Source organism: Micropterus salmoides, unplaced genomic scaffold (genome assembly GCF_014851395.1).
Source record: "Micropterus salmoides isolate LMB-PRFRI ecotype aquatic unplaced genomic scaffold, ASM1485139v1 Ms_hic_scaffold_9, whole genome shotgun sequence".
In the NCBI taxonomy this organism is placed as follows: Eukaryota; Metazoa; Chordata; class Actinopteri; order Centrarchiformes; family Centrarchidae; genus Micropterus; species Micropterus salmoides.
The window spans coordinates 18,084,299-18,100,051 of record NW_024044681.1 but is presented as its reverse complement, the minus strand read 5'-3'; the positions used below and the strand labels follow the sequence as shown (position 1 = coordinate 18,100,051).

Here is a 15,753-nt window from a genome sequence, read left to right as displayed (position 1 = left end):
AACTGTCTAAACATTGTGTCTCGTTTCCTTCACAGCAGCAGCGAATGCCCAGCTGGTAATTAGGGTTTTTTTGGCTGATTGAGACGTGCTATGTTGGAGGTGGAGCAGAGAACCAAACATTTCTACAAGCTCCGTAATAACATGCTAGAGCTGCCCTTAAATGACATCTGGCTAACACACTTAATTTCACACACATTTGTGTCTGTGTGTATATGTGTGTCTGTGTGCGTGCATATCCGTCTGCCATCTCCATTTGTGGATTCATGGTGCTGCTGTAAATACGCTATAGTGGTGATGGCATCTCAGTGTGAAACCTCTCTCTATTTGAAAAATTACACTAGTGACCAATGACATGTCAAAATGTCTAATTCACTTAAGAAGGGAAGGAGAAAAAGAAAAGAAGTTGACAATAACGTCTGGGAAGCTAAGAGCAGAAACACAAGCAGTTATCCCCAAATCTGTCACCAAAATACAATAATATTTAAAGATTTAAATGATTTATAATCATTCAATTTTTAGTAACTATTAAATTCTAGTAACTATTTAAGGTTAGGCTATTTTTTCTTTTAGTGTGATCTGATTATTATACATTATACACAGCACAACAAATGCGGTTTATGTCATCTACTACCATGCTCTCTGCACTTGGCAACATTAATTGTTTACACAAACCAACATCAGCAACAAACCGTCAAGTGCTGGCTTCACACTGCATCCAAAATCAATATATAACAGAAATGTGCTATATAGTTTATTAGGTACACCTGGCTAAAACTAATGCCAACTGCAATAAATCCTTCCTTTATCAAGGTTAAGGTTAATAATGAAACAGTTTTAAAGACAGGTGTTGTTGTCATTTTGGAGCTTGCAGTTTGTGGCGCTGTTTAATATTATTGTTTTATGTTGACAGGAGTTCCTATTGTTTTATGCACCACATTTATATTAATGAGTGTAGGTTAAATATCAGGAACACATCTCTGTACCTGGCTCTGTACATGATGAATTGTCAAGTAAGTATACTTGTCATTACATACAGTCTATGTAGGTAATTTTTTATTGGTATACAACACGATACAGTAAAGTACTACCTGTAACTGTTTAAAGACAAAATAACTTTTTCTGTTTGGTTTTAGGCTGGAAGCTTTCTTTCTTCCTTGGTTGTATCTCAAATATATAATGCATATGGTCAATGGTTCTCAGTCATCCAGGTCATAGTTATCCAACAAAGGTTGAGGTCAAGGGCAACTGGGCTTAGTTGACAAAAAACTAGAAGTTTTTCTAGAAACTAGAAGTTCTAGTTTTTCTTCAACCTAGTCCAGTTGCCCTTGACCTCAACCTTTGTTGTTTTATTTCAAAAGAATTATTACATTGCAAAATTTAAAAACAGTCAATTGACTGCCTTAGTAGAACAGATAACTTGGTATAAACAGTGTATACAAATCTCTGACAACAGTCACATTTATATTGTCTCATCAGTCTATATCATCTATATCATCATATTGCCCAACTCTACGCAGGTTGTTACACTGTACTGAAAACCCAAAGAAAACAGAAACATATCAGCATGCTTCACAGGTGCCACAGTCCACAGTAGCTCTGTAGAAGTTCTAAGCAGCACGGCACGTGGCGTTGAAAAATCTTTCACTTTCTCCTTCTGTGATAACATGCATGTACTCATTAAAACACATGTGAAAGCTGTGAGGGGACTTTGGACAACTGCCTCCAGCAGCAATTAGTAACTAACAAAAAATGTAGGGGCTTCCCAGGACAGTCACACATCCTAGCAATGCGTCAAGAAAAGCAGAGGAGGACGAGGTGCGATGAAAGATAGAGCAGAAAAGATTTACAGTTCCTCCGTAGATGAAGAACTGCTTTTAGATAAGACCTGTTGCAACTGATTCATCTCATGTGCGAGTAAAAGCCAATAACACTGTGTAGTACAGGTGTTAAAAGATGAACTAGGAACATTTGCTGACTTGCTCTTTGTTAGGCTACAATGACACAGAACAAGCAAATGACCCTCACTGCAACCTCAGTGAATTGGGCCATGCTGGTTGATTTCTAGATCTCACCAATGCACAAAAGCAGAATTGTCTTTATAGCTACACATGAGCTGACAGAGCTTTGTGGTGACAGAGGACTGAGCTGGTTTGTTTTTAAAAACAGTACAGCTGATAATACAAGGGCGGAAAGTTCAGGGTAACTTCCAGTATTCGTCTATCTGGATATGAGCAGTGTGATTCATACAATATATACCAAAACACAATAGTATCTACAGTATCAGGAGTGTGTGTGTGTGTGTGTGTGTAAACACAGGTTTAAAACACAGAGTTGAAACAGCTGCAAATTTCTGTCACTGCAAAAGTGAAAAGAAAGTCTGATGTCAATCTTCATGCAAAAACAAATTTCACAAAAAGATTTTATGCTCGACAGGATGAAGACATTTGAACCAGCATTTAGACCTATTACAGTAAGAGCCACCACTGAACATTCCTACATAAACACTGATAGATATAACAAAACATATGCTTTCATCTTGTCAGAGGGTATTGAGAAGCTAATGTCAAATATCAAGATGAAAGTAACACTGAATGTTAACCCTAATCAATATGATTTTTTTTGACCAAACAAACTCACCGCAAAGTCCACTTTGTGGCTGTTTGATCACATCACATGATCTTCCTCAGCAGACAGAGTTGGCCAAGTTGTCATTGCAGCTCTGAGCACTTTTAGGGCTTCTCATCCAGCTTAAAAGCTGTGATGAAACCAGTAATAATAACTTCTTTTGCAGCTCCATGTATTAACTTCTAATCACACTCATTTCTGATACTTGTAGACCTGGCTGCAAAAGGAATCATAATGTCATCCTACAAAGAGCGACAGCCAAATGATTTTGGTTGATGAAAGGTTAAAGGCTCCCCTCCTCTCCTCCTCTCAAAAATGTGTTTTTCTTCTTGTTCTACTGTTGGATTTTTGAGCTTAACTGTGCATAATGATGTAAAGTATGTGCACAGTTTGACAACAGAAGGCCGATTTCACATTCATCTGCTCAAAGTGGAAAGTTTATCGGTGCTCACTGAAAATCTGATTTTAAACGGTGGGCCTATGAGCATGATTTGTGACATCACTGATAGTTTGGAATCAAATTTGCAAATTATAAGTGTGATTTAAGGATTTTAATGTGGAAATTAAAAGAAAGATGTCTGGAGGGGCTCTTTCAGTTATTTTGATTAAAGGTAGCCCTGTTTTGTTGAAGGTTTTAGTTATGGTTAACGTAGTTTAATGTGAAAAGAACATGCGTGATGAGTTGACAAGATCAACATTTGAATATTGGACATTTGCTTTCAAACAAATGCAAATTTTCCATGAGGTAAGTAAGTACAACCCTTGCCAGGAAATGTATATTTCATGTAAATGTAGGTTGTTCATCTACTTGGTTGTAATAGGTTATGTTTATGTTTGCTTCTTCCTGGACATTGTTCAGTACAAGACCCAGTAGAAACTGGAGTCACATACTTGGCCAACATAGAGCTATGGTTCTGATGCTGAAATTCAACTTAAGAGCAATAACTGAAAAGTTTCATACATTATAAAACATCTTGCAATGCCACTCGTGGGTACTTATGGATCCAGGCCGAGATTGTTAGTCAATCTCAGATTCTTCCCTAACAAAGCCAAAGCCTCACCTAACTCCTAAACTACCTAAACATAACCATATCTAGTCGTGTTACACCCAAATATAACCACTGAGTGGGCCACTCGCATGGTTTCTGCCCATTATGCTGGCACCTGTAGCATCTGTCCTGGTCATCCTTCACTTCATCGGATAACTAAAACAAGCAAACCTGTAGTTTAAAATAAGATGGTTTTAAATAACTGAATCACCTCAACAACAAACAGGACAAAGTTAATCCCCTTATCTGCATTAAACAACATCACAGCTTTGAACACATTCACACACTTATCAGCACTCATCAGTATGAATGAAACATACCCCTCTCTCCCTCTAAATGCACTTTAATGTAAGCTGATGGGAACAAATGTGCTGAGAGCTTCAGAGGACACTGTGCACTGTTCACTCAAATCCACCAGCCTTGTCTCTTAACTTCTGCTATGCGCCTTATCAGTAACACACATGCGGACACACACAGAGCAAGAGTGTGAGCTTTGAAAGTCCAATGATGCCAGAAGGGAAAACTTCCAGAGCAGTCCAGATCTCTCTCTTGCAGAGACAACAAGAGTCAATATGGACAGCAAAGATGAATGTCAGTGAATTAACGGTAGCATCTGACCTTTCTCTATGACACACACAAATACACACACACACCTTTCCACTTACATTTCAAAGCCTGGATCAGCGCCTTGCCGTCTTTAATCAGCTCCTTGATGAACTTGTTGGTCTTGTCCAGCTCCAGCTCGTGGGACTTGAGTCTCTCCCTGAATTGCGGGCTGTCCAGGTAGCAGTCACTGAACTCGAGAGCAGGTAGTCCCATCCTTCTTTATCACCACCACCGGCCTCGACACAACCTGGACGACCCGGCAAAAAGCCCCGAACAGGAGAAGGAGGAACAAGAGAAGGAGGAGGAGGGGGGAGGAAAGCCTAAGCTACTACTGTGGCTGCTGCCTCTGCTGCTGGAAATGATGGAAAATCCAATTACAACATGTAAACAACAGGGCAGAGATGCCTACCTACATAACCTTGCTTTGGCTTTATTGGAGCTACACTCTCAATTTGACACAAGCACGAGTCCTCCTGTCTCTCTCAGAGTGGCTGCAACTGCAGCAGTCCGACACGGCATCCAATTAAATGAAATAAAAAGTCACAGAAGAGTAAGTGTCTGATGGTTGGTTCAAAGAAAACAAGTGTCCCGTTGCTCAGGTAAACCGGTGCTGCATTCCTCTCGACCAAGTCATTGTGGACCGGACCGGAGTCAACCGGGGACGAGGAGGGAAGGAGGGCGGGAGGCAGCAAAAAAAAAAATAGCCTTGTAAATGCGGTGTCTTCCCTGGGCGGTTTTAAATGCACTGCTTTCTCCTCAGCCCCACTCAGCTCAGCGCTGCAGACCCAGACACGGATAATCCCCTGATTGACGTCCCTCTCGGCCAATGAGATGGCCGGGCTGGAGAGCTGGCCGTGTGGGGGCGGGTGTGCGGTGAGCTACACTGGAGCAGAGACTAAGAATAAAGAGAAGAGGGCTCACTCTGGTCTCGTTTCTGTTGGACTCGACTGCTGCCTCTCTTCAGGTGCTGCCTGCCAGCGGTGGGATGAAAGTACTCAAACATTGTGGCCTATTTAAGTTTGGTATTTGCTTGAGTATTTCCATTTTATGCTTTACTGTTACTCCTACTCCAACTCCCATTTCAGAGGGAAATATTACTATATTATTATATTATATATATTATTTGATAGCCTTAGCAGATTTAGATTAATACAAAATATAGATCAATTTATAGATTATAATACATTTTTATAGATTCAGCTGAACAGCACTATATAAAGAAATTCAAACTGGCCACCTCTTTACCAGCTGCATCATTAATACACGCGATGTACACATTAAGGCATAATTATAATCCAGTAAAAAAAAAAAAGTTAATATATGATTGTGAAATGGTCTATTCTGCATGAGTACTTTTACTTTTCATACATTAAGTATATTTTGATGCTAATAGGCTACTTTTGTACTTTTGCTTAAGTAAGATTTTGGTTTAAATTGTTACACTGGTCTCTTTTACTTAAGTAAAATATCTGAATACTTCTTCCACCACAGTCCAAGCAGGTCAACTAAATGTCTCATTCCAAAGGTTTCTCCAAAAGAGAAATATAGCTTAATCTTCTTTTGTCCAATATCTAGTGATATTTTTGAGCATTTTTATTTAGTAGCCTACACGTTGGAAACAGGGTACTTAGGTGTACTTAGGCAAGGTGCTTTGAGCTAGCTAAGTACTAAAATCAGCATGCTAATGTACTCACAGTGACAATGCCAACATGGTGATTTTGATCAGTTAATATTTGTTAGCATGGTAACATGACTACTTAGTTCAAAATCATTTGGTCATAGACTGGGACATTTCATTACAAAGTCATTACAATGATCGTCAAGGACCATGAGTAGGCCTATCTGTTGCAAATTCACTGCACTTCGTAGTTGTCATGATACAGTATTTCAATCAAGTGGCACTAGAAGAAAAGTCAGCGGGTTACCAAATTCATCCTCTGGTGACCATGAATGTCTGTACAAAACGTCATGGCCATCCAATGGTTGTTACAATAAGTTAAGTGAGTAAGTAAAGTTTATTTAATATAACACTTTTCACAGAGCAAGTCACGAGGTGCTTTACAATAATACAAGTCTGGACAGATGTGGTGGGCTGACCAGAAGACTGACATTGCCATCCCTAGAGCCACGTTGCTAGCGTGGCTAAAACATTGGGATGACATGCAACAAATTTTTAATTAATATAGATTCATGGCTCAAATCAGACTGTGGGCCATTATGGTGTAGTAAATATTTATTACGCATAATAAACTATAACCTACTCACCTATTAGAGGACACATTGGACAATTCATGCTTTGTATCTCTCAGTATTTCAGACTCTATTGTGCACAACTCTAGTGCATTCAGGCTTACCTAACCAAATGGGAAACAATTAATGAACAGAAAGGTAATATGGAAGTCACGCTAAAATCGGCATCCATTCAACCTTTATCCATGTTAGCGGACTGAGTAATATTGTTTGATTGTATTCTGGGTGGAGCTGGTGAAACAAACAAGATGGACTCTAGCCATCTGTCAGTGTTAAGCTAACATAACTAGTTTACGCATTTAATGCCATGTTCATAATAACATTCAGAGTCATCTGCATAGTTAGAGTTAAAATGAATGAACGTAATCGAGTAGGACCAAATATCCGTTGGGTATTACATCTTTCCGAGCATGGACTATCTTTGCATGCAGCCTGGTTGGTGGGAGGAGACGCTGATGTCATTTCAGGCAGAGCAGGGAATTTCTGCTAAAGCTTCACTCTGTGGCGCCCTCTGGTAGCACCATGGTGCACCACAACAGATTTTTATTCCTTTGGTCAACTTGTATTGATGTCTTTAACTCTAAAATGATTGTATTTCATATTTTAATGACGAAAAAAATGCTATTTTGACGTGTGATGGGAAAGAAAAACAACAAACAGCTTATTCTCCCTCTGCATATCAAATGCTCCAAGAAGACAAGCTAATATCAGATTTCATGTTATAAGGTCAAATAACCTGCAAGCCTACTATACACTGAAGTCATTGCCACTGCCATTGAAATGATGACACATTTAGATATTTTTTACATGCACATTATTGACACATCTATGCAGTATGTGTTTGTGGTTAATGTGTGAAAACAACCCAGATTTAGGCACGCTACTTCCTCTGCTAAAGCCCAGCACAGCGTCTGGTCGCTTGCTCATTTCTCCATCTGTTACTGTCACTGGTGTACAGAGATAGCCATTTACAGGAAGTCATTGCTTGTTGTCTGTGTATGAAGATGCAAGAGGCTAATTCAGGAACCAGATATAACCAGTTTATTGTCAGGTACCTGTCAGAAACTATGACAGTTGCATGATTTGTCACTCTGAGCTTTAACGTTGGCTTTAAAATTCCCTCTAATTAAAAGTGCAATTGGGCAACATGCAATAATAGCACCTTAGCACATGCACTTTACACAAACCTCAGATCAGTAGAGCAATGTCCAATAACCACACTAGCAGTTTAGCACTTGCACGTTAATCCGTGGCACTCCGTTGTCAACAATATGCTTTTAGATCTGTTTTATGTTTTCCTATTGTAAAGTATTACACCATGTCAGCTCAAAATCACTGATAACATTAAAACATAATATGACTTTCAAGAATAGCAGCCTAAATCTAATTGTTAAGCCCAAAGTTTCATCACGTTATAATTTATATGAAACACCTTGTCCTTCGATGTGCTAAATGAACATGACATGTTGTAACTTGTGCATGCTTTTCCATCTTTTTTTTATTTGTACAAACTCTGTTTTCTCAAAATACAAATCAGTTTTACTTTTAAATACATGTCAAATCCATGTATAGCCATCACACACTTTTGGTCCCTGTGTGAGTTCACATACCGTGGTTGCTCCATGTTAGAAAGAAAAACAATTGCCCTTTATCAGTACCACTGAATGTATTAAAAGCTTTGCATTAATCAATGCCATTGCAAAAATGCTTTATGGCCATTAAGATGCTGTTAATTAGATTATTTCTGTTCCTCTCTAATCCTTTGCGTCAACCTCTCCCAGAAAGAACATCCTTTTGAGAAAACACTAACGTAATTATCGACAGCTATAAATATGCATGCATATATCCATTTCCCCTTTTTAAACATGAAACAAATGAGACCTGACTGACTGAGTTCTTCAGCCCTTTACAACTCCAATATCCAACTCCTTAAGCTTCAACTAGACACCTTCAAGTTAGAAACAGTGTTCCGCATTGTGGAACAAGTCTTCCATTTACGGATCAAAGCTACATTCTATATCTGTTTCACATCACTATCACTATCAAAGGTATTCATAAATAAAGGGGGTGGGGGGGTATGTCGGCATATTCTAGCCAAAAGACTTACAAAGTGTGTCACAGAAAAGTTGGTTTACACATTGTCAAAAATCCAGTAACATGATCTTCAGCTCTCAATCTAATCCTACCATTATATTCACGACAGAGGTGGTGCACATTGATATTTAAAAATCTACAATATTTTAAGCACGGTTTTTGGCACAAAAGCTTAGTGTACACTACCTGCCCAGCACCAAAATGGCAGACAGACAAAGTTAGTGTCTAACTGCTGAACATGGTGGAGCATTTAGCACCACAGAGAAAGATATTTCCCTCAGGAGTTATAGGAGTAGAGTGAACATTTGACTTAAATTTATCAGGCGGACCCAAACACCACTCCAAATTAATCCAAACCTTAGTCCAGACATGCTGGATGTGCATATAAATAAATATTTGCTAACACTTTAACTGTATCATTTTTATAAGGTGAAACTATGTCAGCATTGTGAAAAAATCAGTGAATCTAGGTTTTAACATCACCATTACAAGAAATATTGCATACACAGAGTGTCTGTGCAGATTTCTTTCTGCAGTGGATGATGGTTGACCTATTCTGCCATCTCCTGGTATATAGAGGTAAAGCATCTATTCTTAGCAAACATAACTAGCTCAACACTGAACAGGTGAGAGAAAAGTAGGTCAGGCTCTCCACTTCTTGGCAGTGTAGTCAATCTCTGCACTTTTCGCTGCACATTTTCTACATGGTCTTATGTCTCATGATTTAAAGTGTGTTTTTAAATTACTGAAGGGGATGAATTATAGAGAGAGGAGAGTTTCCATTAGAAGAAGACAGACGCTAGGCAACCGCAGTGAATAATTCACACACTCGTGCTGTTTATTGTCGTGCAAGTGCGAGACAGACAGTGAAAGCGTTTGCTGCATTTTTAGAAGCCATTTCCAGCATTTTGAGATGCCCATAGTACCTATTGAATATTTTTAAAACTGAGTACATTCAAATGCTTTTGGTGTGCCCTCCAAAACTCTGAATTCTGAACCACTACCATCTTTCCAAAGAGTTATATGAGTGACAGTCTCAAGCACAGTTTATTTACAGAAGCTATCCATTGCTGTTTGCTCACTCCTGCTTGGGTTCTAATTACAAAACTGTAATCTGAGAGGTGGAGCAACACTTTACTGATGATCAGTTACTTTTTTTAAATAGAAAACAAATTCTCATTCTCACTGAAACACCTCACGCCTCTCATGAGTGTACCTGTAATGTAATGTAATGTAATATATTGAGGGCATGGACGGTATGTGGTATTATTTCTTGTCAAATGTATTTTAATTTTTGGTGAGTACATATTTTAACTTTGCAGGAATGTGGAGCAAATCCTGTCATGTGGCCTAACTACCCTTCGCATTGTCACCACTGGGCTAAGGTAACCTACTGGCATTATGCAAGAATAATTCTGGGAACTGAAGTCATCCTCTTTGTCTTTTATAAATGTTTATATTGTGTTTCTTTCCAGTGTCTCCAGGAGGACACCTCTATAAGAATGTATCAGCGCTCAGTCAGGCAGCCCCGCTCATTTCCAGGCTCTGGCTGGAACCTACAACTTGAACACTTGCGTCACCCTGTCTCAGTCTCTCTCTCTTCTGGTGCGGTAATTTTAGTCCTGACGTTGGCCTGGTAAAATGAGTCCTCTGACGTTTTTAAAAGGGTGGCGAGGTGGGGGGGTAGATAGGGTACAAATACAGGCATACACACTAAAGTCCAGCCAGTCCAGAGAAAAGAGGAAGAAAGTTTGACACAAAAGGCACAACTAGCCGGTTTCACCCAAACCTCATTAAAATAGAGGAAAAGAGGAGGACATGCTGGCTCATCAAGGACACTGTCACATGACTGTCTCACAGGTAGGTGACTGACTCCTCAGATCCGAGGTGCTTTGTTGTTTGTGTGGGAATCTAGTTGGCTGGTAATCACCTCTACTGATTCACTAATAAGAGGTTTTTGATGACAGGGAAGCAAGTTGATACTGATCTTAATTTTATTTAAAGAATTTATTTAGTTGATTTGGCTTGTATGGGACTTGTGTGGGACTTTGCTCTGCCCAAACATCATCCCTTTCAAACTGTCGTCCACTGATCCAAACATAAGCACAGGTTCAGTCTCTCCTCCCACACATTCCGCACATTGGCTCGGTCTATGGTTGGACTTTTGATGTCATTCCCACCAGCAGCTCTGTCCGAAGGTCCCTGTAGGCCAGTCTGGCTCTAACTGATCTCTCATATCCTATAATACAACATTCTTCTCCTGGTCCTGTTCTTAGAAAAAGTCAGCTGTGAGTGGGTAGGCCTTAAATTCCTCTTGTGGCTTTGCACTGGTCTGTCTTTCGCTTTCCTTATCCCTCTCTCATTCCCCTCTTCCTCCCTCTGTTTCTTATGCCTCTCCAAGACATTCCAGATGTGGGCTAGCCTGGCTCTATTGCAGTTATATGTTACCTCTGGCTACAAACGATAACAAAGACCAGAGTTGTACAGTTCCACTGCTGACTGGGTTCTTCACTGCTTCCCTGCTCCTTTTCCATTTGACAGGACAGACTCAATGACAGCCACTGCTGCTCTGGGATCTCTACCCTCAATACTGACATTGTGGCTTTAAAGTGGGCTTCATTGTTGTTTGGATACACTTCTGTGGAAGCAGACAATCCAAGGGTAAGACAGACAGGGCTAGATGTATTCTAGTTCCACAAGTGGAAAGATTTCAAGTGTTTGGCTGCTGGAGATTTGTTTGACTGTTAGAACATTGTTGGCTAAAGCCAACTGAATGCAGGGTGTTAATACAAAACATTTTTTCTTCAAACAATGTGATAAGAATGGCTCCATTAGAGCATTTTCACTGTCCTTTGTCATGTCCAAGCTTTGTTTATTTTGTTGTTGTTTGGCCTTGCAATGAGACCAGGTGAAAGTTACTGCCATATCACTGCCATCTGGAAATCATTTTCACAAAGAAAGAATCTAAGTGATGTTCAGTCAGAAAACAAGTCTGGTCATGTGGCGGCTCTGCCTGGCCTCCATCCAGATCTGGTTTCATCAAAAACAGAGTACCTTAAAAGGTTGACGGCGAGAAACAGAGACAGACAGAGTGAGAAAGTGTGTGCTGAGGGAGGGGAGCATTTCCCGTGATCGCGTTGTCCTCCCCTCCCTGTTTTCTCTCGTGTCTCAGACACCGTCCAGGTGACAGGAATAGTGAATGCTTTGGGTCCACTCTGTTGTTACAGACAAAGGGACATCACTCTGCTTCGTCCAAGCCTCAAATCCTCTGCAGGATGTCTGAGGGAGACATTACAGTGCTGCCATTCGGACCTGCATCTGTGGACCTGTCCAGGCAGGAGCACTGTACACTGACCAGACTGTACTGCCAGAACGGAGGATATCACCTGAGGATTTTACCAGATGGAACAGTGACTGGTGGCAGGCAGGACGATGACCGTTACAGTGAGGAAGGAATTTTTTCTTTCTTTCTTTTTGATGTGTGATTGGTTGTTGCATCACAGAATCATGAGCAAACCAAAAAATATTGAGAAAAGTCTTTTGGCTATGACTAGCTATTTTCTGTACATGTAATTCTCCACTGCTAACTATTTTGTTTTAAGTGAAGGCTTTAACTTAAATGTTGATTAAAAGTCTCTCTGGGTATTCAAATAATGATAAAAGAACAGAGGTAAGATATTTTGGTTATCTTGGGAAATTAATAACTGAACTGAAAAGTGGATGAATATTAAAGCTCATGAGTGTGGGAAGTTAATAATTACTTAAGCAAACTGTTAAAGTCCTCTTGTGCAAAGTATTTAATCGCAGCAGTTCTGGTAAAGCTGCTCCTTGATTTGGGTCTGTAATCATTAGTACTTACCCTGTGTGCACATTCAGACAACATGGCCTATGTTCCCTGAAAAAAATGCTGGGTAAATATTTATTTCAGGAGAAAAATGATGGTTACATTGAGTTTAAGCAGGTTTATCTTCCACTTTTACTATCATATGTTTGCATTGCAGACATCCTGAGGCTGAAGTCTGTGAGCGTAGGAGTGGTGGTCATCAAGGGTGAGCTGACAGGAAGGTACCTGGCTATGAACAAAAATGGAGGCCTGTACGGATCAGTGAGTGTGCCACTAAATTACTGCCAATTACTGCTAATTTTGGGTGGAAAAATCAAACTGTTAGAATATCACACCACAGCACAAATGTTGATAGATGTGTCGTGATGAAATGAGACCGTGTTTCTCTTTGGAACTGTAGGTTCCGTTTATATTGGGGCTATTTTCATCACATCACATAATGCTTGACAGTTAACTTGTCAGTATAAGTTTAAACTCACTAATTCTTGCAGTTTTGTAATAGCATGGGTTATTTCCAGCAAAACACTGGGAAACCACCTGGCTAAAGGCTGACTAAAGGATTTTTTGCATAATATAAATCACTGTAGCCAATGATGTCTCATTGGGTGAGGTGCAACATAAGACATTTGTTATATAGATTTTTATTCAGCTCATGTCATGTCATGTCATTACGTCATTCAGCTCTTGATACAATCCTTTACTCAACATATTTAAAATAAATTTACAGTAAGGATTAGAAGACTTGAAAAAAGTTTCCTCTTCTCTTCTCTTTTCTCCCTTCTTTCATCTTCTTGTCTCAGCAAGCACTGAATGATGAGTGTTACTTCCTGGAGAAGTATGAAGAAAACCACTACAACACATATTGCGCCCAGAAGTACAACTGGTATGTTGGGCTGAAGAGGAACGGCCAACCCAAAGCAGGACCAGACACCCACCATGGTCAGAAGGCCATCTTTTTCCTGCCAAGGCCTGCAGGCAACATGTAAAGCAAGACGGCACCAGTAACAATGGACACGCTCACTGAAGTCTTTAAATGCGCAAAAAAGTGAAATTTTATACTAGTTTAAAGGTCACTTTAAAGCAGTACAACAGGCCGGTAAAGCCTTTAATGTTAATAACCTAAATGTTTGTTTACCCCTCTTGTTTATGCAGGGGAAATGCAGTCGGGCTAAGCAGCATGTACCGTATGTGATCATTACAAGGATATAAGCTGATACCCAGAATGCCTTCTGCCTATAAGCACATACCATATACACCTTCTTACCGCAGACAGAAAATGTGTGCGGTATCAGTGCATGTCAGTCTTGATAAATGGGTGTTCACTTTGAACCCAAGTATGAAATACCACTGCTGGAAGCCAGCAATGGACCACTTTTACAAAGAAATAGTTTTACGATTGATCACGTCTAGCACAAAGGAAACAAACAAGGCAGTAAAAATAAAAATGCCGACCATCTGCCATTGAATTTAAAGTCAAACAAACAGTCCAGTACCGGGAATTGGTAGTAACATAATTATTTCAGTGCCTTGCTTTTTTTCACCTTTATTTATTGACACACAGTTTTTCACAGACATTCACACTTGGAAGCTCCCCAGTATAGTCTGATCTGCTAGCCACTGAGCAGCAGTTAGGGTTAAGGCCCTCACTCAAGGGCACCTCAGTGGTGGTAATGAGGGAGGGGCAAGTACTGCTTTTCACTTTCCCCGCACAAATTTATCCTGCTGGTCTGGGGGACTGAAACAATGACCTACCAGTCACAAGCTCACTTCCCTAAACTTCAGGCCCACGTTACTTCAGTGGGGCGGATGTTGACTTCTGAATGACAGTCGTTACTTACTTATTTTTAATTTGCTCAACCCTGTTTGATGCCCATTTCTGTAACCACTTGTGTTCTATGTGGAATTTTATTTTATGAAAGCCACAAAAGTTTCTTCACACAATAAGAGATATTTCTGCTGGGGATAAAACAGATGAAAATTTTAAACACACAACGATTAAGTTAATTAAGATACTTTAAGTTTCAATTTTAGGTCAATAGACAAAGTTGATATGACATTATTTGAGTGATAAAATGCTGCTTTTGAAAATATCGCCCTGACAACAGTAACACACGTGTATAATGTCAAGGCAGATGTGAAAACTTTGTTTCAGTAATCAGTGAGGTTACTGTTGAGTTGTATGTTCTTGGTGATAACAAATGCTCAATGGATTATTTGATTTTGGTTGTAAGGAGGCAGAGATGGACCAAATATTGACCATTCTGTCCTGGACCGCAGAAGTCACAAAATGTTTCCTTTCACTGGGCAAAATGGCTTCACTTCAAGGACCAATAGATCTTCCTGTCAACATGATTCTTATTTTGTTTGTATTTTGTTGCTACTGAAACATTATATTAGATTAACTTAATGTTGTGAATATTTATTTAAAGAGTTGAATTGCTAATAAAATTAATTGTTCTGAACATTGTAATGGACACTTAAATAAAATAATATTTTTTTCATAATGAAGGAGCAAAAAGGTAATGTGATTTACCTTTGCACAAAGTAAAATTGAATTAAGTGTATTTAAATGTAAGTCTGAATTATTATAAATAAAAAAAACTATAATTATTGTTCTTCCTAAAACATAGAGATGTGAATAAATTTACAAACTTATAACTGTGCATATGTATCATTAAAGGAACAAGCTGTGTCCAGTGTCCAGTACATCTGTTGCAAATCAGCTTTGTGTGTGTGTGTTGTTGTGTCCTTTTGTGGCATTAAATGTGAACATCTGTGTTTTTATTAATTAAATCCACTCTTACAGCTATTCACCAGAAACGCATTCCTCCTTGTGACACAAGCATTAGAAATAATACTGTTCGGTCACAAGATGGCAGCATTGCTTTAGGTACAGTGGTGTTTCTCTCAGGCTGCCTTCAAAAGCTCCAGGTCTTGGGTTTATTATCATTACATGCAAGGGTCTCTCCAAACCCCAGTAAAAATAAACCATGGGTAAAATAGGTACATCTAAGAAACCACACAGTTGCTGTCAACAGCATGCATTTAGCCAGCACTAGGCACTATATATGGCTTATGAAGATTAACATTAACTTAGGAAAATGTCATATTAAAAAGAAATACCAGATACTTTTATTGCCAAGACATTGTACATTATTTTAGGGAGAGGGGGAAAAATCACCATGTGTGAATTTAATCTTTCAGTATCTTAAATACTATGAATTAGCTTAGTCACAATTTAGATCCCACACCTTCTTTTTAATACCTTACTTTGCTGAGTTTTTT

At 39.3% G+C, this 15,753-nt stretch overlaps 2 protein-coding genes across 3 annotated transcripts in view; one reads left to right on the top strand and one right to left on the bottom strand.

Moving 5' to 3' along the window:
* The window catches only part of LOC119895282 (rho GTPase-activating protein 26-like), a 104,458-nt gene extending 99,401 nt beyond the window's left edge, over window positions 1-5,057 (bottom strand). The window contains exon 1 of the mRNA XM_038708269.1: window positions 4,340-5,057. Within this exon, the coding sequence (XP_038564197.1) occupies window positions 4,340-4,493 (154 nt within the window). The 5' untranslated portion in view covers window positions 4,494-5,057. The remainder of the gene's footprint in view (window positions 1-4,339) is intronic.
* A 5,270-nt stretch (window positions 5,058-10,327) lies between these two features.
* LOC119895886 (putative fibroblast growth factor 1) lies at window positions 10,328-15,190 on the top strand. Of its 2 annotated transcripts, XM_038709279.1 has the most exons (5): window positions 10,347-10,484; window positions 11,166-11,285; window positions 11,852-12,068; window positions 12,626-12,729; window positions 13,269-15,190. In XM_038709279.1, exons 1-5 carry the CDS (start codon window positions 10,443-10,445, stop codon window positions 13,452-13,454), a joined length of 669 nt encoding a protein of 222 aa, XP_038565207.1. In that variant the 5' UTR covers window positions 10,347-10,442; the 3' UTR covers window positions 13,455-15,190. The 2 variants fall into 2 exon arrangements, with proteins under 2 accessions (XP_038565208.1, XP_038565207.1); XM_038709280.1 differs by lacking the exon at window positions 11,166-11,285 and having other exon boundaries at window positions 10,328-10,484.
* The last annotated feature ends 563 nt before the right edge of the window (window positions 15,191-15,753 follow it).